Source organism: Cokeromyces recurvatus (genome assembly GCF_025118155.1).
Source record: "Cokeromyces recurvatus strain NRRL 2243 chromosome Unknown BX663scaffold_43, whole genome shotgun sequence".
Taxonomy (NCBI): domain Eukaryota; kingdom Fungi; phylum Mucoromycota; class Mucoromycetes; order Mucorales; family Mucoraceae; genus Cokeromyces; species Cokeromyces recurvatus.
The window spans coordinates 87,522-114,589 of NW_026251429.1; the positions used below are offsets into that span (position 1 = coordinate 87,522).

General features: G+C 31.2%; 12 protein-coding genes across 12 annotated transcripts; 7 read left to right on the forward strand and 5 right to left on the reverse strand.

Moving 5' to 3' along the window:
* Positions 1-307: 307 nt before the first annotated feature.
* Positions 308-1,084, forward strand: BX663DRAFT_533449 (uncharacterized protein; the record flags this gene model as incomplete). Its single annotated transcript, XM_051530530.1, has 4 exons — positions 308-323; positions 353-506; positions 666-691; positions 786-1,084. The coding sequence occupies 4 exons, from the start codon at positions 308-310 to the stop codon at positions 1,082-1,084; spliced, it is 495 nt and encodes a 164-aa protein (XP_051378213.1).
* A 2,239-nt stretch (positions 1,085-3,323) lies between these two features.
* BX663DRAFT_533450 (uncharacterized protein) lies at positions 3,324-3,992 on the forward strand (the record flags this gene model as incomplete). The annotated part of the gene is made up of 1 exon (XM_051530531.1): positions 3,324-3,992. The coding sequence occupies one exon, from the start codon at positions 3,324-3,326 to the stop codon at positions 3,990-3,992; it is 669 nt and encodes a 222-aa protein (XP_051378214.1).
* Positions 3,993-4,448: 456 nt separating this feature from the next.
* On the reverse strand, positions 4,449-4,640 carry BX663DRAFT_410903 (uncharacterized protein; the record flags this gene model as incomplete). Its single annotated transcript, XM_051522287.1, has 1 exon — positions 4,449-4,640. A coding segment is annotated over one exon (192 nt), but the record flags the coding sequence as incomplete, so codon positions are not given.
* Positions 4,641-4,894: 254 nt separating this feature from the next.
* BX663DRAFT_266310 (uncharacterized protein) lies at positions 4,895-9,048 on the reverse strand. The gene is made up of 8 exons (XM_051521928.1): positions 8,990-9,048; positions 8,505-8,930; positions 8,325-8,395; positions 8,204-8,245; positions 8,033-8,113; positions 6,418-7,951; positions 5,444-6,216; positions 4,895-5,365 (listed from the first exon to the last, which is right to left on the reverse strand). The coding sequence occupies exons 2-8, from the start codon at positions 8,554-8,556 to the stop codon at positions 5,033-5,035; spliced, it is 2,886 nt and encodes a 961-aa protein (XP_051378216.1). The 5' UTR covers positions 8,557-8,930; positions 8,990-9,048; the 3' UTR covers positions 4,895-5,032.
* Positions 9,049-9,152: 104 nt separating this feature from the next.
* Positions 9,153-10,084, reverse strand: BX663DRAFT_525653 (nucleotide-diphospho-sugar transferase-domain-containing protein). The gene has a single exon (XM_051529806.1). It carries the CDS (start codon positions 10,066-10,068, stop codon positions 9,232-9,234), a length of 837 nt encoding a protein of 278 aa, XP_051378217.1. The 5' UTR covers positions 10,069-10,084; the 3' UTR covers positions 9,153-9,231.
* Positions 10,085-11,032: 948 nt separating this feature from the next.
* BX663DRAFT_412834 (pseudouridine synthase) lies at positions 11,033-12,286 on the forward strand (the record flags this gene model as incomplete). The annotated part of the gene is made up of 1 exon (XM_051522311.1): positions 11,033-12,286. A coding segment is annotated over one exon (1,254 nt), but the record flags the coding sequence as incomplete, so codon positions are not given.
* A 118-nt stretch (positions 12,287-12,404) lies between these two features.
* Positions 12,405-13,507, reverse strand: BX663DRAFT_556040 (uncharacterized protein; the record flags this gene model as incomplete). Its single annotated transcript, XM_051531680.1, has 3 exons — positions 12,405-13,196; positions 13,273-13,336; positions 13,470-13,507. The coding sequence occupies 3 exons, from the start codon at positions 13,505-13,507 to the stop codon at positions 12,405-12,407; spliced, it is 894 nt and encodes a 297-aa protein (XP_051378219.1).
* A 4,370-nt stretch (positions 13,508-17,877) lies between these two features.
* BX663DRAFT_525670 (uncharacterized protein) lies at positions 17,878-18,268 on the reverse strand (the record flags this gene model as incomplete). Its single annotated transcript, XM_051529807.1, has 1 exon — positions 17,878-18,268. A coding segment is annotated over exon 1 (218 nt), but the record flags the coding sequence as incomplete, so codon positions are not given.
* A 1,217-nt stretch (positions 18,269-19,485) lies between these two features.
* BX663DRAFT_556042 (uncharacterized protein) lies at positions 19,486-20,052 on the forward strand (the record flags this gene model as incomplete). The annotated part of the gene is made up of 3 exons (XM_051531681.1): positions 19,486-19,555; positions 19,621-19,752; positions 19,856-20,052. 3 exons carry the CDS (start codon positions 19,486-19,488, stop codon positions 20,050-20,052), a joined length of 399 nt encoding a protein of 132 aa, XP_051378221.1.
* Positions 20,053-20,194: 142 nt separating this feature from the next.
* On the forward strand, positions 20,195-21,059 carry BX663DRAFT_266424 (uncharacterized protein). The gene is made up of 3 exons (XM_051521929.1): positions 20,195-20,414; positions 20,466-20,731; positions 20,914-21,059. Exons 1-2 carry the CDS (start codon positions 20,337-20,339, stop codon positions 20,718-20,720), a joined length of 333 nt encoding a protein of 110 aa, XP_051378222.1. The 5' UTR covers positions 20,195-20,336; the 3' UTR covers positions 20,721-20,731; positions 20,914-21,059.
* On the forward strand, positions 20,670-23,594 carry BX663DRAFT_525687 (SacI homology domain-containing protein). The gene is made up of 13 exons (XM_051529808.1): positions 20,670-20,731; positions 20,914-20,988; positions 21,042-21,130; positions 21,186-21,263; positions 21,318-21,445; positions 21,503-21,652; positions 21,717-21,779; positions 21,839-21,872; positions 21,929-22,203; positions 22,275-22,522; positions 22,587-22,798; positions 22,861-23,129; positions 23,197-23,594. Exons 2-13 carry the CDS (start codon positions 20,969-20,971, stop codon positions 23,476-23,478), a joined length of 1,848 nt encoding a protein of 615 aa, XP_051378223.1. The 5' UTR covers positions 20,670-20,731; positions 20,914-20,968; the 3' UTR covers positions 23,479-23,594.
* Positions 23,595-23,746: 152 nt separating this feature from the next.
* Positions 23,747-25,110, forward strand: BX663DRAFT_490236 (uncharacterized protein; the record flags this gene model as incomplete). Its single annotated transcript, XM_051524944.1, has 3 exons — positions 23,747-23,947; positions 24,031-24,200; positions 24,279-25,110. 3 exons carry the CDS (start codon positions 23,747-23,749, stop codon positions 25,108-25,110), a joined length of 1,203 nt encoding a protein of 400 aa, XP_051378224.1.
* Positions 25,111-27,068: the final 1,958 nt, after the last annotated feature.

The window sequence follows — 27,068 nt, forward strand, 5'->3', positions numbered from 1 at the left end:
ATTTGTATTGTTTAAAAGGTAGCCTAAAATAGATTCTTTAGAATAAGATAGTTGATGAATTGGAATGAATACAAATGTAATTTACTATAAATAATATAGAGAAGAATCATTCATAAGCATTCTTTACAAATGTATATATATATATTTGTATATAAAGTCGTTCCAACGCCAAAGGGCGGGTTTTATTTTGTCAAAAGGCGTTTAATATTTTCTCAACGGAAAATAAAACATAAATGAGTACTTATTCCTTCTAAGAAGATGGTCAAGGAAGAGTATTTGACGAAAAAAAAAAAAAAAAAAAAAGGAAATGACGCTGTGGATTGGTAAGAAGATTTGAACCCATTTCATTTAGAAACATCAACCAATATTAGACATTATTATAATTCTCAGGGACCAGAGCAAGAACCGATTGTTGAGGACTTGGATACAAAAATGCAAGAGGTTATTGTTCTTGCAGAAAAATCAAAAAAATCAAAAAAAAAAAAATCAAAAGGGCACTATCATGAGTACAGTAGTGAGCAAAAGCTACTTTTTGTTTACTGCAACAGAGTAAAACTTTTCAGCGCTGTGAAGTCTGGTATATATTTGGTTTTTGAAAAACGAATTATTAAGCATCCTTCAATAATATTTGGAATGTATTTACAGAGCAAAATGAACAACGATAGCAATATAGACAAAGCCCCTAGTAATAGTCAGTGGGGGGGGGAAATGCAACATATGTTACGAGAATAAAATTAGTATTAAAAGAAACAGCAGCAGTTGATGCAAATTGTGTCGTGCAAAAGAAACTTACAATAAAAAGAAAAAAAAAACTGATTCAGGGACAGACTTCAGCTTTGAAGACAATTCCAGATTTGCCATTATTGACCCTGAAAGCACCATAAAACAAGAAAAACAAGAGCCTCGTGCAACACAAATGTCAGGATGCCAACCACTTGAGCTTCCTATATCTAAAGAAGACAATAACAATTCTATATCTATGACAGCGTATACATTATTAAAAGACAGTGAATTTACAAGACTAGCAAAGTTTTTGGACTTTGAAAGTTCAACATCATCAAAAAAATATGTCTGTTCATTCTGATAACCCAGACTAAAATTACCAATGGAACTTATAGAAATAGCCAAGATCATATTCAAGTCTTTTCTTCAACTTTCAAGATGTGTTTTCTGCCAACAATATCAACTGTTGAAATTCTCCATTAAATAAACACGTTGATAGTATTTATATGTCACAAATTTGGCAAGTTAATTTTATATCAACAAGGCCCTTTTCTTTAGCAATAATGTGTGTTCCATAATAGCGCCACTGCCAAATTTCTGTTTTATTTATTCTAGTTTCATGGATAATTCTATATATGGTTTAAAAATGTATAGGTAGCAATTATTTTGTTAACTTCATTTTATCATAGAACAAATTGAGGCTATATTAAATTTTGGATATAAATGTAACCGAATATGTGTAGTCCTTTACAGAGACACCAAAAGACAATTGCATGAACAGTCTCTGTCCATTTCCAAAGTTCAGCCAACGTTGCAAAAAGTTGTTCTCAGACCAAACTATATAATACACCTCGTAGTAGCTACGCTACTCGTACAATCTTTAACGATGGAAAACATAGCTCCTCTATCAATTGTACTTTCACTAAGGTCGCAGCCGAGGGTCCACTACTTGTAAGCGCCGAGGGTCATCAAACAAGATTCCTACGCTACTACGAGGGTATATACAGTTGTATCTCAAAAAATTCCTATATATTCAAATAAATATTAATCACAATAGCTTGATGGAGAGTGTATTTGCTCACGTAACCTTTCATGGAGTACACATCATGAGGCGACAGTGCTGATCAAAGTAACTACGCTACTAGTACAATCTTTAACGATGGAAGACATAGCTCCTCTATCAATTGTATTTTCACTAAGGTCGCAGCCGAGGGTCCACTGCTTGTAAGCGCCGAGGGTCATCAAACAAGATTCCTACGTCACATTGGAGCACTGTTTATAAAAAACGTAAAATAATTAATGTACAAAAGATTTAAAATAAAAAGCAAAATATTGCGTAATGTGTGACGTAAGCATACCCGATTTTGATAAAAAACTTGCTGAAAATTGGAGATTTTTTTTCTTAATGACTCGTGAACTGGACGAAAAAGAAAAACTTGTAGCGCAATATCTGAAATGCACGTATAAACCTACCTTTAGTGGTTTTACTTTTAAGTGCAAAGAGCAAATAAAATCCCTTTCAGCAGACATATCTTGTAAAACAGCTCTGAGTTTATAAAAGTTTTGGTGTTCGATTTACAATAATGTGTTGCAGGTGGACAGACCAAGTGTCAAACTTTCTAATGTGTAAGTTGAGTTGCATACTATGATTGTGTTAACTTTACTGATCGTTACACCTCTTTTTTAGATCTCCTTCATTAAATGACACTTATTTCTCTCTTTTTCAATATGTGCGAGCGTTGGTAAATATCTCTTAAGTCTGTATTTACTCTCGATAAATGAGTTAATATTTTTTTTTTATGATAGAATTTAGCTGAGGAAGTATTCGAAATATCAGCTATTGAATCCATCACTAGCTACGCTACACGCGCAACCAATTTAATTAAAAAACATGCTTTAAGACTTGCTGAACCTACACCTACCATCGAAAATGAATCTATATCTGCAACTGAAAATGAGCTTATACCTACTACCTACAAAGAACCTGCGCCTACTACAACTGACAATGAACTTACTCCTATACCTACCTCTGACAGTGAATCGATAATTGAAAATGAAACTATTGCTGCTGAGTCCAATACCACTTCTTTTCGTTTTACAATAACATCTCATGCTGATAAATTTAATAAGGAAGACAAGATGTACAAATTGCTATCGTCTGGTTGTCTCAACATGATGAACGAAACTTGCAAATCATATTACTCGACTATCTTTTCACCTGATCAATATAAGGCTATTCTAATCAAATGTAAGGAGATGAAACGAATGAAGCACAATAAAGGTGATACTTTGATCAATGAAGTGTTTGATTCTTTATTACCCTGCCGCTTTGAGTAAATACTGCATTATTTATTAAAACATACAATATTTTTATTATAATTTAATGCTAGTCGTAGCACGAATCAAGCTTTGACCATACTTGATGACATGAAAAGTCTGGAGAAAGATAAAAAGTCTCTAAAGTACTTGGTTTTATGTATTGTATATAATATGTAAGTGTCTCTTTTTCTGGGATGATATTGATTAAAGCTAACAAATATAAATTGCATAGTGTGAATAACTTCAAATGTTGGACGAATGAGGATCAATATAATGAAACCATGTATGTGAGGAAGTTTGAAGATATACTTGAATTCCTTTTCGTTGATACAGGTTTAACGGTTCGAGATGGAGAAGGTATTTCACAATCCACTCGTCGTATGCAGGTTTTAAACGACTATAATATAGCTTATGGAAGAAGAATTGATCTTTTGGTTAGTGGCGATAATAATGAAATCTCAAGTATCGAGTTTAAAAAAAGGACTGTATCAAATCATGTTTCACTTTATCAACAAAGTAAAAACATGCGTATCAATAGTTGCATTCTCAGTCATATTCATCTAATGACAAGTTCAACTGAAGATACTGTTTTATACTATGATTTCATTGGTAGATATGGCTACTTATGTCAATTATTTGAATTTAAAGGTGCTTACGTATGTCAAAAGATTCAGGATATTCCTATTCCCAAATGTTTACTTGAATTAGATTCATTTCGCTCTTCTTTGAAGAATCTTTTCGCGTGGAAAGAACATTTGGTAAATCTCAGTAATATGATTTCACTTGCAAATTATAACCAAGAAAAGCAATACCGTCTTGTTGATATTTGCAGTACAATAAGCCCACCTCGGTCACCATCCAGAAGTATTACACCTGCAAATGTATATCTTTCACCATCAAATGCTAACAAAAGAACAAGAAACATATTTGAACATGATGGTGAAAATTAGTCTTTTAATATCTTATATCCCATATTGTATTTCTTTTTTTTTCTATCTTTTTTATCACAATAAAAAAATTCATTACCATACATGCGCATACTTAATTCTAATGGTTGTAATCCTTCCCTCTAACTAATTGACTCTATACAAAATACTGTCTAACACTGATATCTTTCAGACTGAAATTTTCGAATTTCTCAGTAAGAGAAGCAACTGCATCACTGACTCGAGCTTGTGGATGATCATCGTAGACGTTTATGAGATGAAACTTATGCTTTTCTTCCAAGTGGCCTTTCTCTCTGTCGACTTTGCTTGTTTGTCCTTCAAGAACATTCCAATCTTTATCCCTTTGAGTCTCATTGCCCACTTTTGTGCTATGCGTGCGGTGAGTCCACCAGCTAATTTACCAAACTTCACAGCACTGAAAAGTTTTACTCTGTTGCAGTAAACAAAAAGTAGCTTTTGCTCACTACTGTACTCATGATAGTGCCCTTTTGATTTTTTTTTTTTTGATTTTTTTGATTTTTCTGCAAGAACAATAACCTCTTGCATTTTTGTATCCAAGTCCTCAACAATCGGTTCTTGCTCTGGTCCCTGAGAATTATAATAATGTCTAATATTGGTTGATGTTTCTAAATGAAATGGGTTCAAATCTTCTTACCAATCCACAGCGTCACTTTTTTTTTTTTTTTTTTTTTTTTTTTTTTTTTTTTTTTCCGTCAAATACTCTTCCTTGACCATCTTCTTAGAAGGAATAAGTACTCATTTATGTTTTATTTTCCGTTGAGAAAATATTAAACGCCTTTTGACAAAATAAAACCCGCCCTTTGGCGTTGGAACGACTTTATATATATTTTTAAAAAAACACACACACACACACCACATTTAGTACTGTTCCTTCAATATCGACTTGAAAACTTATTTTTATACAGATATACAATAATAATAAAAAGAATGGAGAAGAGGGAAGAGGTTCATTTGATATCAACAACATATTTATATATGTATAAATTAAATAGTAAAAGAAAAGATGGTATATGGTAGCTAACTTATTTACGTCCTAAATAAGAAGAAAGCGGGCTTTTAGCTCTAGGTCGGCTTCCGATTAAAGGTGATTTAATAGATTGTTGATCATGGTGTCGATTATTACTATTGCTACTACTATTACTTGTATAAGAAGCTTGCTCACTATTATCTGAATATTGTGATGTAAAAGAATTTCTTCTATTACGATTATTTAGCATAGACGGAAAACGTAACTTGCGAACAGAATTTTCTTGCTCCTCATCATAATTATCTTCATTACGTTCTATATCTGTTTCATCATAACGTGAACGTCGATTCATTGAAGAAGAAGGCAATGGTGATTTTGATCTTGTTGGCTATATGTATATAAATGCAGAATTAGAATTTACTAAAAAAAAAAAAAAAAAAAAAAATAGTGGGTCAACTCTGTTTACCTTTGGCTTTATTTCCCGACCGAGATTAACATAATTGCCATTATCAGAAAAATCATCATTTAAAGAAGCCAACTTCCGAAGCTTAACAATTTGTTGCATGAGGGGCTCTAATTCTTTGGCTAAATCACTTGCGTCTTCTAATCTTGATCTCTGAATACTCCTATTCATTCTTTCATATTCTGCAGTAATAGATCGTAATTCTACATGACGTTCATTGATCTCTCTCTCGAGCTCTTTACTCGTCTTTTTCATAGCCTTCACATCAGCTTCAAGCTCTTCCTTTTCCCCTTGTAGACGTTTAATCTCTGCTTTCAAAGCTTGATTCATTCCTGATAATTTACCATAAAGCTCCATTACACTTTGGATCGAATTATCATCTGAATCAGTCACCCCCGGTGAATGTTCTAAGGCCTTCAACACAAGTCGTTCCAACATTTCATACATGACACCTGTAAACTCATGAAGATCTGTATGTACCTTTTCCATCGACTTTTCAAAGTAATTCCGAGCGTTTTCTTCATAACGTTGCATCTTTTTCTCTATTAATTCACGTTCATCCTTGTTCTGTTCTTGAATTGCTAAAACTTCTTCTAGATGGGCTTTAGAGGCTCCCTTGACGGCTCGACGAATGGTCTCTTCCATACTATTCGCATTATTATCACCACCATAGCGAGATAAAATACGTAATGAGCGTTCCATAAATGTTTCTGTGTTTTTAACAAAGATGCATAATTGAGTCAACTTATCATTATCATTCAAATCACTTGCTGTTGCTGCTACTCCAGTTGTATTATTATTGAAGGACATTGATTTATCATTTGATGTAGAGGATGAATGAGAATGATTTAGTGCTGATAATCTTTCTTCAGTGATATTCAATCTCTCAACGACGTCCTCAAGTTGTTGAGATAAAGCAGAGAGATCAGGTATAGCACTTTCTTGAATATCATTTGAAATAAGTTGTAGATAATTACCAATCACTTTAATATTCTTCATTTGTTCATCTTGTCCCTCTTGTTGGGTCTTCGTAAGTTCATGGATAGCAGCTTCAATCGTTTGCGATATCTTGTCATGTAAACGATTGATATCAGTAGGTGCGGAGGGAAGTTGACGAGTTTGTTTTAGACTATTTTCAATTGTGGTTAGAGTAGAATGATGTATCTCTCGTGATTCTTTAATCCATTCCGATAATTGTTGTTGTTGACTTGTGACTGCCTTATAAAGGTCCGAATCTTTATCTGCATAAGTTAAAGTAGGCGTTGCAGGCATACTGTCAGTTGAGGTTGTACTAGCTGTAGAGCTATGATTATCCATAATAGCTGTGGAAATTCGAGATTGGTTTACTTGAAGATGTTCTATCATTTCAATTAAAATGTCAAACTTTTCAGAGAGCGAGGGTAATTTCTTAGCTTTCATTAGACTTTCTCCTTCTTCTTCTCCTTCTCCTTTCACTTCCTTCTCTTCTTTATTGTTCAACAAGTTGACACCAACAAGCTCTTCACGTAGATCAAGAAATTCATGATGAAGAAGATCAAACATATGCTTTTGTTTTGCATCTTTCATATCGATGTCTTCCTTTTCAGTTTGTAAGAATTTAATAATATCACTTTGAAGTTCAGACCATCCTGATTTAGCTTCATCCAAGGTATCACACAATTTACCAATACTTGACTTGATATCTGAAAGAGAATCATCTGTGATAGAAGAAGACTTGAGCTGGTCACGCAAAAATTGCAAATTAAATTTGACGTCTGTTATCGTTTCCTTGATACCATTATTATCTTTATTATTATCCAAAGAGGAATTAGAAGTATTTCTTAATCTCGTTGTTTCCTGGGATGATTTTGCCTGTCTTAATTGATATTCTAGTTCATCCACCCGATTACGCCACTTTCTCACTTCAATCTCAAGGGACTCAATCTCTTGTGATGAATCCATCGATTTCGTCCTCTTTTCCATTATCTCTGTATATTTATTTCTCCATTGCATCGCCTCACGCTCAAATATCTCACATTTTGTCTCTAAAGCCTGTCTTTGACGATCCATCTCAGTTATTAACTCATCCTCTCGTTCCTCAAGTCTTTGATGTAATTGTCTTTCCTTCTTTGCAAACACTTCCTTTAATTCATTCTCACGATTTTGTAATTCTTGTTGAAAGAACTTGTCTCTTTTAGCAGCCGCTTCTTTAAGGCCCATAATTTGCTCTTTCAGTTGTGCATTTTCAGCATCCAGTTCCTCAGCCACAGTTTGAAGATTTCGGTTCATTTGTTCAGAGGATTGTATACGAGATGTGAGTTCATTTTGTGTAGCAATAGAGACTTTACCCATAATAGAGGTAAGGGATTCAATCCAGTCCTTCCGTGAAAGCATATCATCCGTAGCCAAAATGATGTCATCTCTTTTAATCAGCATACGGAATTCCCATTTAATACCCTGTTTATAATCTTGTGCACGAGGTGATATTTCAAGTACTTCACTCATATCATAAGTATGGATATGATTTGTACACTAAATATATCCAACAATTGTAAGTAAACATGTATGTATGTATTTTTGTATGTATTTTTTTTTTGGGATATTAAATCAAACCTTTATATCTTTGTATAAATACAGTCCTCCTGGTTTTATGGCATTACCATGTTTGGCTACAGCATATACAGGTTTCCATTGCTATATAAAAGGAAATTTAACAACCAAATATGGAAATAAACATTTATTTATTTATTTATTAAAAAAAAAAAAGAAGTAAACAATACATACCATTAATCCATTCTTTTTATAGAGCCAACCTTCCTTAACAACCTAAATTTTTAAAAATAGCTTTAATACACTCGGTATTTATTTTTATTTTATTTTATTTTATTTTTTATTTTCAACTTGCCTTGAATTCTTGAGTACTAGTAGAAGAATAAAAGTTCGAAGTTTGTGTAGACATAATTGATCCTCCAGACCCTTAAATATATAAATATTTGTGTGTGAGCAATCAAAAAAAAAAAAAAAAAAAAAAAAAACTCCATTATTGTATCATATAAATTTATTCAATTTTTTTTTTTTGTTTTACCTTTATTAATACTAGGCGATCTTGCTCTGTTATCTTGTTGATTCATCATCATACGTTCTTCTTCTACGTCTTCATCTTCAACTTCATCAAAGATAACATCCTCTCCATCATTATGAAACGATGGTTGTTTGACTGGTTTAATATGACTAGAGGATTTGCTGGCTACAGGTAAAACGGATCGATAGATGGGACTGTTATTATTTAAAATGCGTGAGTGGCCAGCTTCCTGTTGTTGCACAAGCCATTGATGATGTTGTTGAAGGGCAGCGACAGATTGTCCAGAGGTTAAAGGTCGACGATTGAACTTGCGTGATGTGCCTTCTGTTCCGTTATCAGGACTTGTAGTACGTTTTGAAATAGGATAATCTGAATTAGATGGTGATGTAGATCTTGCGTTGCGCCATTCATTTGAACTATTCCTCAATCCTAAATTAGTAGTACTATTACTACTACGAGGTCTAGTTGGATTTTCTTTACTAGTATACATTATGAATATGTATTTATATCTATTGTCCTTTTCTTTTTCTTTTTTTTTTAAAAAAAAAAGAGAAAGAGAGAGAGAAAAATAAAATGGTTTTCATCACTAAGGATACAATGCCTTATATATATAAAAAAAAACTATATTTCCTATTTAGGAATCCAAAAAAAACAATAACAAAAAATACTTTTTCTGTTCCTTTATTCTATTATTATTCTTTTTTTTTATATATATTTATTTTTTTATTTTTCAGTTGTTATACCACAGTCCAGCTTTCATAAGAGCTTCTTTCTTTTGGCCACCGACTAAATAGTTTGCATGCACCATTAAAGGTTGAAAGCCTAGTTTTAAAGGCATCTCCATTTTAAAATAATATCTTCCATTAGGGAACAAGAGCATATCCAATAATCGATAAGGGCTCTCTGAATAATCTCGAGAGAACATTGATTTCAAGACTCTATTCATGATTCTTTGTTGAGTAAAGTTTTCAGTTGTATCCTGTTCTTGAATGATACGATGCAAGAATTGCTTTGTGACAGGAGTAGGTCTCATCATGTAAAAACCCGAATTAATTGATTTCTGGTCCACCTCTTGACTAAAGACGATATCCGTATTAGGACGTTCTACCATCTGTAATAGAATCGTTTCACGAATATGAGGACTCAAGAAGACGATATCGACATCACTAAACCAAACTGTTACATCCAAATAGAGAAGTCGTTCGACAATTAAAGTTTTGGCATGTGTAATCGGACGATAGTCATTGCTTTTCCAAAGAGCAAATTCAGATGCGAGAGGGACATGAAACCAATCGTCTGGTATAAGTACGACTTGTTGACCATAACCTCTTCGACTTAATTCATCTACGACGCCCTGATCAATAGCAAAGACCAAGAATTTATCATCTTGATTTGTTCGTTTAAGTGATTCAATCCAATTGAGCGTATGGTCCAGCATACCACTATTCACCACAGCGGTCAATAGAATATTCACTTGTATTTTTTCAGTAAATTTATTTTTAGTAATCGGGTCTACTCTTTTTACAGATCTTTCCTCGCTTATTATATTATTTGTAATAGCTGTCATGATTTTATCAGATGGCAAAGGATAGTCTTTAGGTTTCCAATTGATATCATATGTATAATTAGATACACCCTGATTTTTTATTAAAGTATTTTGATCATTCTGTATAAATGTCTCTGTAGTAAGCTGACTATTTTCCAATAATTTGTTGTTGGTAAACCCATTATTTGTATGAAATATACTTGCAAAAAGTAAGAGACCTATTAAAAGTGTTAAAATGTAAAATAAGAGTCTTTTTGACTTGGTGTCTATCATATAGAGTTAAATAGAAAGAAAGAAGGAAAGAATAGGATAAAAAATAATAAAAAAAATAAAAATAAAAATAAAAATAAAAATAAAAATAAAAATAAAAATAAAAATAAAAATAAAAATAAAAATAAAAATAAAAATAAAATAAAAATAAAATAAAAATAAAAAAAAATAATAGAACAAGCCAACAAATCTTTTAGTCAAACAACTATGTTTCAGTGCTGCTAAGTCTAAAAATATGAATGAATTATTTCAAGCAAAGTAGATCAACGAATACTTCAAAAGAGTCAACTAACTAACACGTATTCATTAACTCCGGCTAATTGCAACGCTATTGAGTTAAAAGATAAAAATAATACAAAGTCAACTAACAATAATAATAGTAAAAAAAAAAAAAGACAAGGGAATTTTACTATTCATGCTTTTTTATATTTTATTGTTGTAAGCAGTAGTCAATAATGAATAATAAACGTCTTTTTTTTTTTCTATTAAGAATAAAAAGTACAATTTAGTGTCAAATAAAAGCTTGATAAATATTAAGCTTGCTTTATACTTGCATTTTTTTTTTTAAAAAAAAAAAGTGTTTACAGGCACCCCCTTTCTTCTTACACTACATACCAGTTAATTATCGTTATTTTTTTTTTCTTTCATGAGACAGTGGCTGCAAAATTTATTTCGTATCATAAACAGGAGCAAACCAGATGATCATTCATCAATTTACGACACATTGACACGCTCAGAACTAATTTTAAGAATCAAAACCTTAGAGAATCAATTAGCTAAAAAAAGCCCTTCTACAAGAAAGTTTTTAAAACAAGAAAAACCATTTGATATAACAAAATATGGGCAACAACGTATTGCAATCAAAGTAGCTTACCTTGGTTGGAATTATTATGGATTTGCTACTCAAAGTAATGAAAAAACTTATCCTACAGTAGAGGATCAACTCTTTAAGGCTTTAGAAAAATGTCGACTCATTCATCATCGTGACGATTGTGACTATTCTCGGTGTGGACGAACTGATAAAGGTGTTAGTGGGCTTGGACAAGTGATTGCACTCAATATCCGTAGCACTAATAAAAAATTAGATCCTAGTTTACAACAACAACAACAGCAGAATAATGTCAATTTTACACCGCGCTATATAGGTATCTTGAATAAAACTTTACCGCCTGATATACGTATCTTGGCTTGGGCCCCTGTTGATGCCACCTTTAATGCTCGGTTTGACTGCAAGTCGCGTACATATAAATATTTTTTCCAAAGGGGAAGCTTAGATATCGATTTGATGCGAAGGGCAGCAGATTATTGTGTGGGACTACATGATTTTAGAAATTTTTGTAAACTGGATCCTGCAAAGAATATAACAAGCTATGAGCGTAGGATCCTTTCATTTGATATTAATCCAGTCCAAGAAGGAGGAGAGGATCTATACGAGGTGAAATTAAAGGGAAGTGCCTTTTTATGGAATCAAGTGAGGTGTATAATGGCTATTCTATTTTTGGTGGGGCAAAAGTTAGAGTCACCAGAGGTCATGAAGGATCTTCTTGATGTTGAGAAGGTACCTGCAAAACCACAGTATGCTATAGCCCATAGTTTACCTCTTGTCCTCTATGATTGTGAATATGAAAAGAAGATAGACTGGATCTATATAGATGGAACTAAAGATGATACGCATAATTTAATTACACCCTTGAACACCTATCGACTCTTTCATGAAATGTGGGAGAAACACGCTATTCATAGTATCTTATTTAAAACATTCTTTAAACAAATTGAGCAATTTCCTATTTCATCTTTAGATAAACGTATTTTATTAAAAGATGATTTACACAAAGATGGGCGAATTTCAATGCTATTAGGTGCTGGAACTGAATATAGGACACGACATTATGTAAAGTTATTAGATAGACCTCGAGTGGATTCACATGAGGTGAAAACAGAAAAATATAGACTAAAAATGAATAATAAAAAACAACAACAACAACAACAACAACAACAGCAAGAGAAAGAGCAAGAGCAACAGCAAGAGCAACAGCGAGAGCAACAGCAACAATAGCAGTAGTAGTAGCTATTGTAGAAATATGAATTTAATCTGTTAAAAAAGAAATACTAAATGCAGGTGACTTTTTTTCTTGATCCATATTTTGTAGGGTATTTTGTTGTGTTGAAGTATTCACAAAAGATTTTTTTCTACGTTTACTATTATTATGGATATCATCACTTTGTGAACTGTTATTATTTCTTGGTTTTTTTCGTTTAAGCCAGAAATTACTGAGTAATACATGTGCTCCCCAGAATTCAGAGCAAACTTTCAAAGGTAAAAGATGTTCAGTGGCTACCTCAAGCTTCTGATAAGCTTCTAGTCTAATGGTGGGGTCAACTTGGCTCCAACGTAAATTAGAATCTATATAATAAGCTTCCTTGATTTGAGATATGACTGATTTAGTAATCAGGACTGCTTCCTTTACCATTGCCCTATAATCTAAACCAGTTTCTGTTGCTGGACCTAATATTTTTTCAATAAGCTCCATATAAAGATTGCATGTAAATTGTAAACTATGTGCTTTCCCGCCTGTTGTTTCTGCAATATCTTTTGTTGACGGTCGAGATAATGTTCTATCTATTAATTTGAATTCTGGGAAAGGACCCTTTTGTTTATTATCTAAAGATTCTGATTCACGTATTATTCCTCTTGTATCATTTGTTATTCGATTTGCATCTATTGTTGATGGTAAAGAATATTTAATATCTTGTATTTCCGTTTTCAATTCTCTTATTTCATCTATTAAATATTCAGTAGCTTTTGATATACATTGTAATTTATCCAGGACAAGATTCAGTTTTTCGTGAATATTCGTTTCATTTACATTATGTCTAATCTATAAGAGACTTTCTATAAGAAAAATGATTATATTATAATTGAAAAAAAAAAAAAGAAAAGATATTGAAATTTACCTGTTCCATGTTAGTATTTTCGTGTGATTCTAATGGTTGAAGTACTCTATTTTCTTTTAGATCACTATATAAAGAGAAAGAGAGAGAGAGAAAAAAAATATTTGATTTAGCTTATGTAAATTATTAAAATACTTTTTTTTTTTTTTTTTTTTTTTTTTTTTTGCTTTATTAACATAGATATTATAAATTATAGGAACCTTTTATCATTTCTATATCGTTTTGATGCTTTGACCATTTATTATTTTTAACAAATTAAAAAAGTAAAAAAGAAAAAGATAATAGACATGTAAATAAAGAATACTTGAGTTTATTACTATAAAATTAAAAGGGAAAAAAAAATCCTGCTTAATAAACAAAAAAGAGAGTAGAACTAGAGTATTTTCTTTATACTAGCTGTAAACTAATCATCACCTTTATATATTTTTTATATATTTGGTAATCACGGGTTTTATCATTGTTCCCCATTTTTTTTTCTTAGTCCGCTTAAAACCGACAAGTTGGAAAAATAAACTACGATTAAAGCAACACTTTTGATTTATTTTAATAAACATTATCGAATTTGATACAAGATAGTCTGCTGCCTTCGAACAAGCAAATACTAGACTATTTGAACTTATTCGTTATGTAATTTTCAAAAATGTATCCAATCATCTTTTTCTACAAAAAAAAAATAGAAGAAAAAAAAAACATACAAAACCCAAAAAAGAAAAAAACTTTATCGTGATGGATCAATAAAATTATAAAAGAAAATATATATAGAAGGTCCAGACAACAATCAATGAATAATGATGTAATTGTATCTGTTAATAATGCATGTTTATTATATAATACCAAAGTTTAACAACCTGCATAACTCTGAAAAATACTATGTAAATTCGGACTTTTCGGACACACGAGTTCTATATTTATGTTTTTCATATGATAGTATTCACTTCTCCTACGCTTTGGGTATAATAAGAACATAGCATTCCGTTAAGTATAGTAAATAAAATTCAAAAAAAAAAAAGAAAAGAAAAAAAATTATATTTTTAATAAATAAATTAAACATAGTGTGTATCAATGAGGTTCTAATTTATAGATCAAATAATAGAAATCGGTAGTAATTATCACTTCCTCACCTTAAGTGATTGCTATATTATCAAATTGGTGGGTAAACCAAGTCAATTTCCAACTCCACTTATACATAAATTATTATATCATGTCTTCGGTCTGACTATAATCTTATAATAATAAAGCTACCAGTAACATATATATTTATATACATATCTCAGTACTCATCCATCGAATTACTTTTATAGTTCTATTTAAGATCAGAAAAATTAAATAACATAAACCTATGTTATCTTTACTTCAACTATTCGATTTTTTTTTTACAATAGAGTGTAATTTTATACAATTTCACTTGTGTTCACAAATCATGTGATAGGGCCTTTATGTTTCATAATATAAAATATTGCAAAAGTCTTAATGTATAGTCATTTTATTGCAGGTAGATATAATTTTCGTAAAACAATTTCCCCAAAAAATAAATTAACAAAAAAAAAAAAAATTAAGCTTATACATGTTTAATATTCACTTTTATGAAAGAATAGGAAAAAGAAAAGAGACTACATAGTCATATAACAAATATATAAAGTAGGTCATGTTTAATGGGATAAGAGGCAGAGTGGATATGCATTTGACAATTAATAATGAAAAGATTTTCCACCGTTTGTAAATATACTATATATAAATGTATATATATAGTATATTTATATATTTATAAACATTTGTATTTGTATCGGTTTCATGTTGATGTTTCTCTATATCAAATAATCATAAATATCTGTATTTATACTATATTTTCGGATCTTATAAATACGCGCTATTTTGTCGATTTTACAATTACTGCACCTGTATCAATATACCTCACACTTTTAGTACACTATCTATCGTTTATAATGTTATATGTAGACCCATATACTATGCCATTATAACATATTACTATCAAGAGATTTTATATATAAATACTCATATAATGAAGAGAGATATAAATCAGATACAACGCTTTACTGTAGTGATTATGAGCTATATAAGGTAACTATTATACTTTTATTCTGTCAAAATTACATGACAATTCGAATTAAATGGTAGTATACGTGTCATATAGGGGTTTTTTTTTAAATATGTATTAAAATATGATATTTATACTATACTTGACATATGGAAAATGACACGTGTAATAAAGCTTTGACATGCATACATTGAAGAGGAATGCATTCAATCGATCTAAAGTCCCATGCTGGTATCCATTTATTACACATGATCTATATATTATTACAGTACATTTCTGATACTATACTGCTTAATCGCAACATTCTCTCTAATTCAACACAACCCTATATTTTATGCCTATGGTGATATTATTACAGATTTGTGTACACAAGGAGGCAATAACTAGAGAATAATAGCAGAAAAAAAAAAGAAGATATTTTATAGTATCTTTTTTTTTCTTCCAGTTTTCAACTAACTCAACGTCAATGTTTTAATTATTTATTATTATTGTAATATAAAGAAATATAAATAGGTGTCCCGCTCCTTATTTTTATATGTAAACATTTAAATATTCTTAATTGAAGGAGTCATTGTTGAAGTTACCTACATGGTGGTATTACATATGCAAGTAGAGTTTTATTTATCTGACTACTATTTTATTCTACTATACAATCACACTACAATATAAGTGGAGATATATGTATTATTGTAATAATAAAAGATAACAAATATATCTTCTTCCTTTGATTGCTTATTTTAAATTGTTGAAATATTATACTAAACTGTTCTTTTTATATATTTGACCTTTAATACAACTGATTATACAATTAATGTGGTTTGAATCAAAAGCCTAGTGAATAAATTCACTTGTAGTAAGTAGTTTATAATTTACAATAGAACATAAACGAAATACATCTCTTTTATTCATATACATGTGTATATATGTATTTTATGTGTATATATCCCTAAATTCGAGGATTTAATGAAGACTATCGTTAGTACTCTTATGTATAAAATTAAAGTTATCTCTTACATACATATAAGTGTATATCTTTCTCTTAATTATTCTGCACTAGATGTTTTATTCTTTAAAAGATTTGATTTAGTATATCGACTTCATATGATCAGACTTTGTATACAATGCTTTTCAAACTTATACTAGTTTAATAATAATAATAATAAAAAGAAGTCTTGTTTAAACATAATAGAGTTAAATCTTTAGAACTTCCATTTCCAGCAAATTATTCAAAAGAAGAATGAAACACAGTATTGGTTTCAATATCTAGACATATGAAAAGGATATTCCAGATAAGTTAAGATAAAACTATATCTTTTTCTTCTACTAATATTGTTATTATGTCAAATTATCATACAATAAATAAAAAAAAATATAAAAAAACACAGTGCATATACACTGATATAGACATACTAGCATATATCTCAAGCATCTATATTATTATTACTTTATATTGCACTGAGATCATTTGTTCTTTCTCCAGCTCTTGATAGTGAAAAAAAAAAAAAAGAAAAAAGAAAATACTAAATCATTAATTTCATCTATAATAATTCCATTGGTGGAAATCTTTGATATCACAATTTAAGATGAAGTTTTGTTTATTTTATGTAATGTCAAAGTTCATAAGTCTGGGCCACAGTGCAATATATTTATATGAATACAAAAATAAATAAAGCAATTTACATAACAACTACAAAACAAAGTCAGACAAAATTACCAGTTTTCGATATTTACTTTATTACAACTAAAAGTAATATTATTTCAAGTTAAAGTAAATAATGAACTACTACTTTTTTTTCTTTTACTAGTGCTTATAATTCGATTATTATCAAATAAAAATGCTTACTATTAAGTTTAATATAAAATAGAATTAAAGGATCATCATGATGACATAAAGCAGCTATTTTAGATAGTAACAAAATATAAATATCATTACATCATAGCCGCATTCATAAATCTTATATAAGACATGTTGCGTATATCCAAGTTGTTAAATAAGATCTAAACGAAAACCTGTTAAAAATAGATAGAATGAATAGCAATACTCAACAACCAAATATTGCAAATAATAATGGAGCAACAGGAGCTCAAAATACTTATGGTCAACAACCCTCTGCAAATAATAATGGATTACTTCAGGGTGTTACTAATCAAGCATCAGGTATTGTTGACGGTACTGTAAATACAGTTGGTGGAGTTGCTGGAGGTGTAACTAATACTCTTGGTGGTGTCCTTCAAGATACTCTAGGCTCACTTTCTGGAAGTAATAATAATAATAACAATAGAAATGGTATCCTTTAAAATAAATATTACTACTATTACTACTACTACTACTACAAAAATAAATAAAATGATTATGTAATATAACTGTAAAAAAATTGCTGCTGTTTATCATTATTTATTTATCATATAAGGAAAAAAAAAAAGGCATCTGAGCACCTGAGCGCTTTTTAAAAATAATTACGGATATACTTTACGATTAAACATTATTATTTTTATAAATTAAAATTTATAAAGCGACCTATGGGTACATAATATCTTTGTTATATTGTATTGCCCAGGTCAGTTCAAATCATGTGAAGAAAGTATCTAAAAACCCTCTTATGGGACAAGAGGTAAAAAGGTAAAGGAAAGGGAGAAGAGAAGGTGAGAAAGAAAGGGGATATTGCTAACAAGTTTAAAGAGACAACCAGTTGAGTAATTTTCTGCCTGGATCAAGAAGTGGAGGGGGTAGTTTATCGTGCATTAAGTAATCTATTTCCTGTAGAATGGTACACATAACTGGCCAGCGATAGAACCAAGCAGAAACATCCTGAGAATTTCGGTGCTTATGCTGAGGGAGATGATTTAAAAGAAAGGAAAGGGGATCTGCAATTGATCGTGGCAAGAATAAACGGATGTGCATATGCAAGCATTCAGTGGCGTGTGACCGACTAAAGTGTACATGAGGATGATATGGGCAGGCTTTAGGTATTCCTCCGGATAACCAACCAAGACACCATCGAATAGTTCGACTACGCTCACTGTATGTCATGAGTAACCAGAATATCGGGTCAATAATCAGATTAGGGCGGCAAGAGGAAAGCAAAACAGAATGTGTCTCGTCACGTAGTTGTTGAAAACTCTCTTCAAGAAATTCTCAACGATGTTTTCGAAAGGAGCGTTTGTCTAACGGAATGGAATTGGCGGCACAGAGTCTCCAGCATGGTGTTTGAATGAGTTTATACCATTGAGTGTTGAAAGCGGAGGCGTGAAGTTCGGGAAGTAATTTAGCGAGCAAGGTATCATCCGGTAAGTCAATAGCACAGAAAACGAATTGGGCCTGCAGAATGGATACCCTAACCTTCATTGATGGTTGGTTTACCATATGAAGCATCACCTTTACTGATGATCGACTAGAGCCATCAGGATATACTTTATAGTTTTTACACTTCAAATTTAGACGATGTTAGTTTTTTTTTTTGGACCTAATCAAAATTAATTTTCAGACGTTTAGTTCATCTTTTTTGGAAAAGGTAAAAATGGAAATCAGACAAAATGTTAGACGAATTAAAATGCAACTGTAGACTAACAAGTCACTTGTTTTTTTTTTACCTCCTGCCTACATGGATGTTACTTGCGAACAACTTTAAGAAAGTTTAGCTGGCGTATTATAAAAAAATCCATCTTTTGGTGCTGATTTAATTGTACAATGAGAAACCAATTTACGACTGTGCTGAGCAAATTTAAGGATTTTTTTCTTCGATTGAGGGGTGGATTCTTAAAAAGAGTCAGCTTCTTAAGCATTCGTACCATTATAGCAATACACGATGTAAGAGTGGGGATCAAAACTCATTTTTTAATCATATCTAAATCAAACCTTAGGAGCCAAAGAAAAAACAAAAGGATCCGAGATCTCTTTGTCCCTTTAAACTGACAAGTTCATATCTGTATTCAACCAGTCTAAGAGAAACACAAATAAGTAGATAGTCTTCGCTTGGATTATATAACTAATAAGCAAGACATCTTTAGTGATAATCTTGTGACGTGATCTTCAATATATCATATCTTAATCCTATTGTATTGGATCCCAGATCGATAATTATGTACTGAATTTTTGCTATACTATTTCTTCCTCTCTCTTTTTCTGTTTGTCTTTTATTTTTTTTATCTTTCTTTTATTAATGGCACGTACACCCATATATCCTGAAGCCGAAACACTCATCGCAGCAAAAAAGCTTGCAAAACAAGAAAGTATTTTGAAGCTTTGGAAAATTTACTGCAAAAGAACAGGCTATTTTTGAACTCTATATACACAGATGGATACACTTGTAGAGTCTCATTTTGTCGAAAGACAAGTGAACTTTCTGAGAGTGCTTCTCTTCAATTAGATGATTTTAATCAAGAAGAGATCAATAAATATTTCAGACCGTGCACCGTAGATCCCGGCCGTAAAGAATGTATTTGTATCTTATCATGGAAACAATGATATACGAAGTCTTTCTAGTGCATAGTATTACAATATGATGGGAAATACGAATAGACTCAAAAAAGAACACAAAAGAAAGCAAGAATTAGGTTTAACTAAAATTGAAACTGATATCCGAACACTAAAAACAGTATCATCAGAAGATTACCTTCAACATGTGTTATACATGATGGAGCATATGAGCCACTTATTTGAATTTTATGGGTTTAACACTGCAAGATATCGATGGAAAAAAACTATGTTGGCTCTCAAATCGTTATAGAATCAAGCGTCAATATTTTGTTAAATGGAGGTAATAAGTATAACAAGAATAGAAGAAAGAATACGAAGAGAAACAGAAGAAGAAGAAGAAGAAAAGCCAGAAGGGCTGAAGACAATCAAGAGGAACGAGCGGCTGCCAATTTATAACTGAAAAGGTGTAGGAAGAGCAAAAGCTGTTTCGAAGAAGGCGATCGCAAGAAAATGCCTCTTGTAATCTTTGGTGATGGCCTTCAAAACAAAGACCAAATCAAATTTAAAGGTCTTCGACACGGCATTTGAAACAAGATGTATAGGCAATTAGAGCATAGAGAGAGATTTGGAGAATTGTTACTTTTAGATATTAATGAGTATAAAACCTCCAAGGTTAGTACAACGATGTCTATATATCACATGTTCTAAACAGCATCCTTATAGATCTGTAACTCTTGCTTGAATCAAGACCTCAAGAGTCTGAAATGTGGGGAAGATGACGATGTCAAACGAATCCATCAAGTATTGAAGTGCAACACTCGCAATATTTTTTGGAATCGTGATGTGATGGCATCCAAGAATATGTTTCTGATTGCTTCTTCAATTTGGAATGGGAACGATCGCCCTACTGTCTTCACACGACAAAGCGCCACCTCCAATGTAATTGCCACATCTAACTCCGGTGAGGTGCTGGCTTAAAGATTTTACAGGTAAGAAGCCTTTACGAAAAAAATAGCATTTTTTTTTTCTGAATCTCATCTAACGTTCTGTCTCTCCTTTGTCCCATTTTTGCATCTGTATCTGAATTTCCTTTTTTATTCATCCAAAAAAGGTAAACAAACTATCTGAAAATCAATTTTAATTCGTCTAACATTGTCTGAATTTGAAGTAGAAATACTGCAACTGCTGTAATTCATACCGAATTCATCTTGTTTTCTTCATTAAAGATGTATAAAGATTTGAAATTGTAAAATTACATGAGAATACAAAGCCAATTCATATCCCTAACTTAACTTTTAGATATATTACCAAAAATACATATACTATTGCTACTGAATCAGGTTCTAATTTAGTTGTTGACCGAAATACAGGAAACTTAAGCATATCAGGTGAAAAAAACAACAACAACAAAAAATAAGGTTAAAGTGCTAATTTTTCCTATAGAAAGTATACCTCCTACCAATGAGCAAGAAAGTGCCTTGAATATTTATGGTCTTTTAGGCTTTATTAAGTTTTGGACAGGTAAACGTTGGAATCATTACTTGTTATAATTTTAATAAACATGTCTTTGTCAAGGTGATTACATGTTGACAATTACTCAACGTGAACTTATTGGCTCTATTCGTGGAAAGTCAATTTATCGTGTTGGCTCTTTTCAAATATTACCTTTAGCTCATAACTTGGACAGCTTGAATGAAAATCAAGTAAAAAACAAACAAACAAAAAAAAAAAAAAGAATTAATAATAACTTGCTTTATTAGAAATCTCAAGAACAAAAATTTGTCAACTTGCTTGAATCTCATCTCAAAAACAATACTTTTTACTTTTCATATGATTATGATTTGACTCAATCAGTTCAGCGACAAGCTTTATATAATGCTGAACAATTAGAGGGACCTTTTTATAAAAGGGTACATTCACAATCTCAAGAAAAATTATGCTTACGAACTAATTTATTTAATTTCTTTTATAAAGGCTGATGAGCGTTTCTTTTGGAATCGATTCGTATCTACAAAGTTAATTGAAGCCAAGATTGATGTAAGTTGTTATTTTTTTTTTGTAGGTGACAAAGTTGTATATTTAATTGCTTTTTGTAGCTTTCTGGCTTTATTTTACCTGTGATACAAGGATGTAAGTGGGCAAAAAAAAAGTTTCATTTCTTATATTTTAACATCATGATTTTATAGTCGTTGAATTGAACAAGTGCCAAATTAATAACAAAGAATTTGTATGGGGCTTAATTACACGTAGAAGTAGACATCGTCCAGGAACACGTTATTTTTCACGTGGTATTGATGAACACGGTCATGTTTCTAATTTTGTAGAAACAGAACAATTTGTCTTGTATAATAATCAAGAATTGTCTTATGTTCAAACAAGAGGCTCTATTCCCGTCTTCTGGGCTCAAGTAATCAATCTTAAATATACACCTCGTCTTTGGATTGGTGAAAATAGGAAGAGTGTAAATTATTTATTTTATAGGGAAAAAATGATAACTTTTTTTTTTCTTTTAACTCAAATATTAAATTATAGTTAGCAGCAGCTCGAGCCCATTTTGATGAGCAAATTCGTATTTACGGTCCTCAAATTTTAGTAAATCTAATCAACAAAAAGGGATATGAGTTACCTATGGGTCAGGCTTATGCTCGTACAGTTGAACAGTTAAATGATCCTCGTATCTTTTATACTCATTTCGATTTTCATTCTGAATGTTCAAAGATGCGTTGGCATCGTATTCAACTCTTAGTTGATCAGTTGAAAGATAAATTAGTAGAACAAGGGTAAAGTTATTAGCAAAAAAAAAAAAAAAAAAATTAAAGCTTAGATTAACATGATTTGTATCAGTTATACTTGCTATGATGTATTAAATAACAATCTTAAGAAAATGCAAACTTCAGTTATACGCTCTAATTGTATGGATTGTTTGGATCGAACTAATGTAGTTCAAAGTACGCTTGCTAGATGGGTTTTAACTCAACAATTACGTGATTTGGGTATTCTAGAGACTAATCAAAAGTTAGAAGATCAACCAGAATTTATGCAGAACTATAGAAATGGTAAATAATTAGAACTAGTGGCTTAAAGAGATTTATATTTATACATATATATATATATATAGTCTGGGCTGATAATGCAGATGGTGTTAGTTGTGTTTATTCTGGTACAGGTGCCCTTAAAACCGACTTCACTAGAACTGGTCAACGTACTAAAATGGGTGCCTTGAAAGATTTACAGAATTCTATAACACGTTATGTTAAAAATAACTTTTTAGACGGTAATCGTCAAGATGCATTTGATTTATTCCTTGGTCAATATCAACTTGAATATGATCAATCTCCTTATGCACATAGTCCATTTGATATCGAGAAGCCCCTTCGTGTTCGTGTTGTAAGTATATCAATATATAAAAAAAAAAGTTACTCTTATGCCCTAGTTTATTCATTTTATCATTTAGGTTCCTTATATCTTAATCTACGCTATTTTCATGCTTTTATTAAACATCATTCATCCTAATTACTCTGGATTCAAATCATATACATCTTATTTCCTTTTACTTCTCTTCTGGATTTCTGTCTTGATTTCAGGTGTTAATTTTGCTTTCAAGCACGGTGATCAATTTGTTCAATGGCCTTGTTTAGTTAAATTACCTTCTACTGAAGAAATACGTGAGTCAAGTACGTTTACAGAAAAGGGTAACATGGCTCCTCCTGAACTTCAAAAAGAAGATATACTTTAAAAAAAAAAGAACCTTCTTTTTTTCTTTTTCTCTACCTTTACTTGTTTGTAATTTTTTTTTTTTTATTAATGAAAAAGCAATAAACTTGTTAATGATAAATTAGCTCTTTGTATAAATTTCTTGCTTAGATCTAGTTGAAAACAGGCAAGACAGCATATATACAACGCATTTTCTTGTATTTTTATCCATTTTACAAATATAAAAAGCATGAAGAATTAGCATCATTTTTTTTTTTTCATTTTCTTTTTTCTTTTAAATAAATAAGACTATGGCCGAAATTGCAAAGAAACACAAATATATCTTAATTACCAATGGTGAGAGTTATGTTGGCCGTACGATGGCTATTCATATTGCAGATGAGTTAGAACATCGTGAAGGTAAACTCAAAAAGAGTCATTGGCGTGTTAGAGTACTGTGTGAAAACAAGCATAAAATGGATTATCTTGAGAAACGAGGAATCGATGTTAAGGTAAAAAGCCTTCAAAATCAAATGAATTTTATTGATATTTTTTTTATTTTATTATTATTATTTTTTTTTTTTTTGGCTTGTAGGAAGTTGACTATGAAAGTGAACATATGCTTCGTGAACAAATGAAAGATCATATTAAAATTATGATCTTTAACCCTTTTTGTACCAAAGACGGACGAATGGCTATGTATGGCAAAAATTTGATTGATGCTGCTATGCATGAGAAAGTAAAGCGTGCTATCATGATATCAAGGTAATCATCTATAGCTTTTCCCCCACCACCACTTATTTCTTTATTTTATTTTATTTAACACTTAAATTATACATTTAGCTTCGGTTGTGAGATGGCTGAAGACAATGAATCTCCCATGGGCCAGTTTAAACAAGCTGAAAACCACTTTCGCAAATGTTTCGAATATGGTTATTGGCTTATTTTCCGTATTCCTTTCATTCAGCAATACATGTATTTCTGGAAGAGCATGATTGAAAACAAGTCCAGACTAGGTATGCCTATGTCTAAACACAGTCTTTTAACGATGGTTAATATAAAGGATGTACTTGAATGTGTATCTATTGCTTGTCTTTCTAAAAAATCTGCTGTTTGGTCAGCATACGCTAACTCGGGAAATGAATCTGATAATTCTTCCTCTGATGATCTTATTAAGTTGAATAAACCTTCCTCTAAACAACTTCAAACTGGTGGGTCTCATTCGACAGGCATGAAAAAACTCTTTATGCTTCATAGTATGCAACCAATGAGCTTGAAAATGATTGCAGAATCCTTAATGAAAGCACTCAAACATGATGATAGTGGTCTTGATATTGACACTATTGAAATGGAATACCATGAACTCGAAAGTTACTTGAAGTATATTGCTGAAAATATGGATCATTGTTCTACAAACCCATCTTCCTTTGACTTGGCTTCAAAGCATAAATCGAATCATGAAGACCATCTTGCATGGCATCCAATGCCAAAGGAAGATCTTAAGCATTTCCAGATCAAACTTATAATAGATCACTTCAAAATGGCTCATTGCTCAGATGTGGTTGCTCCTCTTAATAACGATGTACGAGATATTCTTGGTCGTGATCCTATTGAACTTCGTGACTTTTTTATGCTTAATCGTCGACAATTCCGTCCTACTGCTAAGAAGCAATAAGTCTTACAATATTTGTTTCAACCTAACAAATTTTATAAAAGAAAATAAATAAATAAAACCCTATTATGCCAGCTTACTTTTGTTTAAACAGTTTTTTTTTTCGTTTTGCTATCAAATAAGTATCATAAACATTTAAATCTTTAAGCTTAAGAAGGTTTTCTTTATTCTTTCAAATCCTATACCTTTGTTTACATACCCATCAAAATTATTTCATTAGTCTATCTCAAAGTAAAGTCAAAAATTTATTTAATAAAAAATATAAAGTAAGAGAATATTAGAATATGGTTTTTTTTATTTATGTATTCATTTATGATAATAATAATAGACACTAATAGTAGTCACTCGTGTAACATTTCATTAAGGATATAAAAAGGCGCTCATTTTTAATTTCCCCCCTTTTTTTTTCTTTTTCTTTTTCTTTTTTTTTTTTAAATCAGCCAATCAGCCGTAGTCGTGGGGCCCGCCTTGTTCACCACGTTAAATACTCGAACACAGAGGCAATATGAAGAGCCTGTTTTAAGCCGGGCGGTGACACATGAATCGCCCAGTCTGTGTAGTGCTTCCGATGGGAGGGAATTCTATGCTACCTTCCATCAGCGCAGAATTATAAAATAGTGAGTTCATGCTTTATTGATAATAAGAAGAGTAGGCTGAAAATAAAAAATAAAATAAAATAAAAAGAAAGCATTAACTACGAACAACATAAGTTCATCATATACAAAAGTGTTAGACATCTAAAGGATTGTTTTGTAAAATAGATAGTCCTTCTTATTACAATAGAATAGTCTAGGATAGGGTTTAAAACGATATGTGCATGATGAATGATACTTTCACTTATAACAAAAAGACATCAAGTGTCTGCTTATTGCCGTTGTAATTAAAACTACTGAATATGCTCTAAAATTAACAGTTTACAATATAAGCTGTATCTTATCATTAAAAAGAAAAAAAGGTCTTTTAACGATATGTTTCTTGAATAAGTTAAGCGGATCATAAAAATGGGTTTAATTTAGATTCCCCCCTGAAACTCTCATAACATTTTTATTACATATAACATTTGGCTGTAAATAACTCTATTCTTTTTCTGATTTGTACCTAAGCACAGATAGCTTTAACAATTCGTATATAAACACTTATTAATGTAAAATATTTGACTAGTGTTCAATCTTATTTTGGTGAGAGATATTGCTTCAGGTCTTTTTTTTTTTGATAGTAACCCGGAAGTTGGTTATAATTCAATTATTTGGTTTTATTTATGCATCTTCTTCTTTGGATAAAATAGACATAAATATTTAAATTCTTACTAGAAATATCTGACTGGATAGCTCATATCATCCACTCAAAAGTTCCTCAAACTCCTTCTTGATGGAAGGTGTCTTCAGTTAGTGTTCCACTTTTGAGACGTAGGTTTAGACACGCGGATATCTACAAAGATATGAAGGGCTTAAAGAGAAACATTTAAACAAGTCTGTCAAAAAACAAGTTTAGAAGCTTATTGGTTTAGCATTTTCCAATGATAATTCAGTCTCAATTAAGTCTTCAGGGTTTGGCAATCTAATCAAAGGAACAGTGATTATGATTGTATTGATCTTTTATTTTTTTTATAAATATTGTAAAGGACTTTTAGGTACCTAGTGATTTCTATTACTTGACTCATCGCATAAAATCATTGACTACAATTAATTGAGGAGGGGGATTAAAAGCCTTGATTTTTGTTGTTTTAAATAAAACTTAAGATTATACTCATTGTCGCAATCAAAAAGAGACAAGAAATCTAATCCATTATTTGCTAACAACAAGCTATTAATCTTTATATAACTTATGATTAGTGAATTTTTTCTCTCTCATATTAATACTGTTTCACTGCAAAACAGCCCTTTGAAGAGAGCTTGAACTTTAATAACTTTTCATTACAGATGGACTTTTTCATTATTAAATGGTCTTCAAAAAAAAAGAAA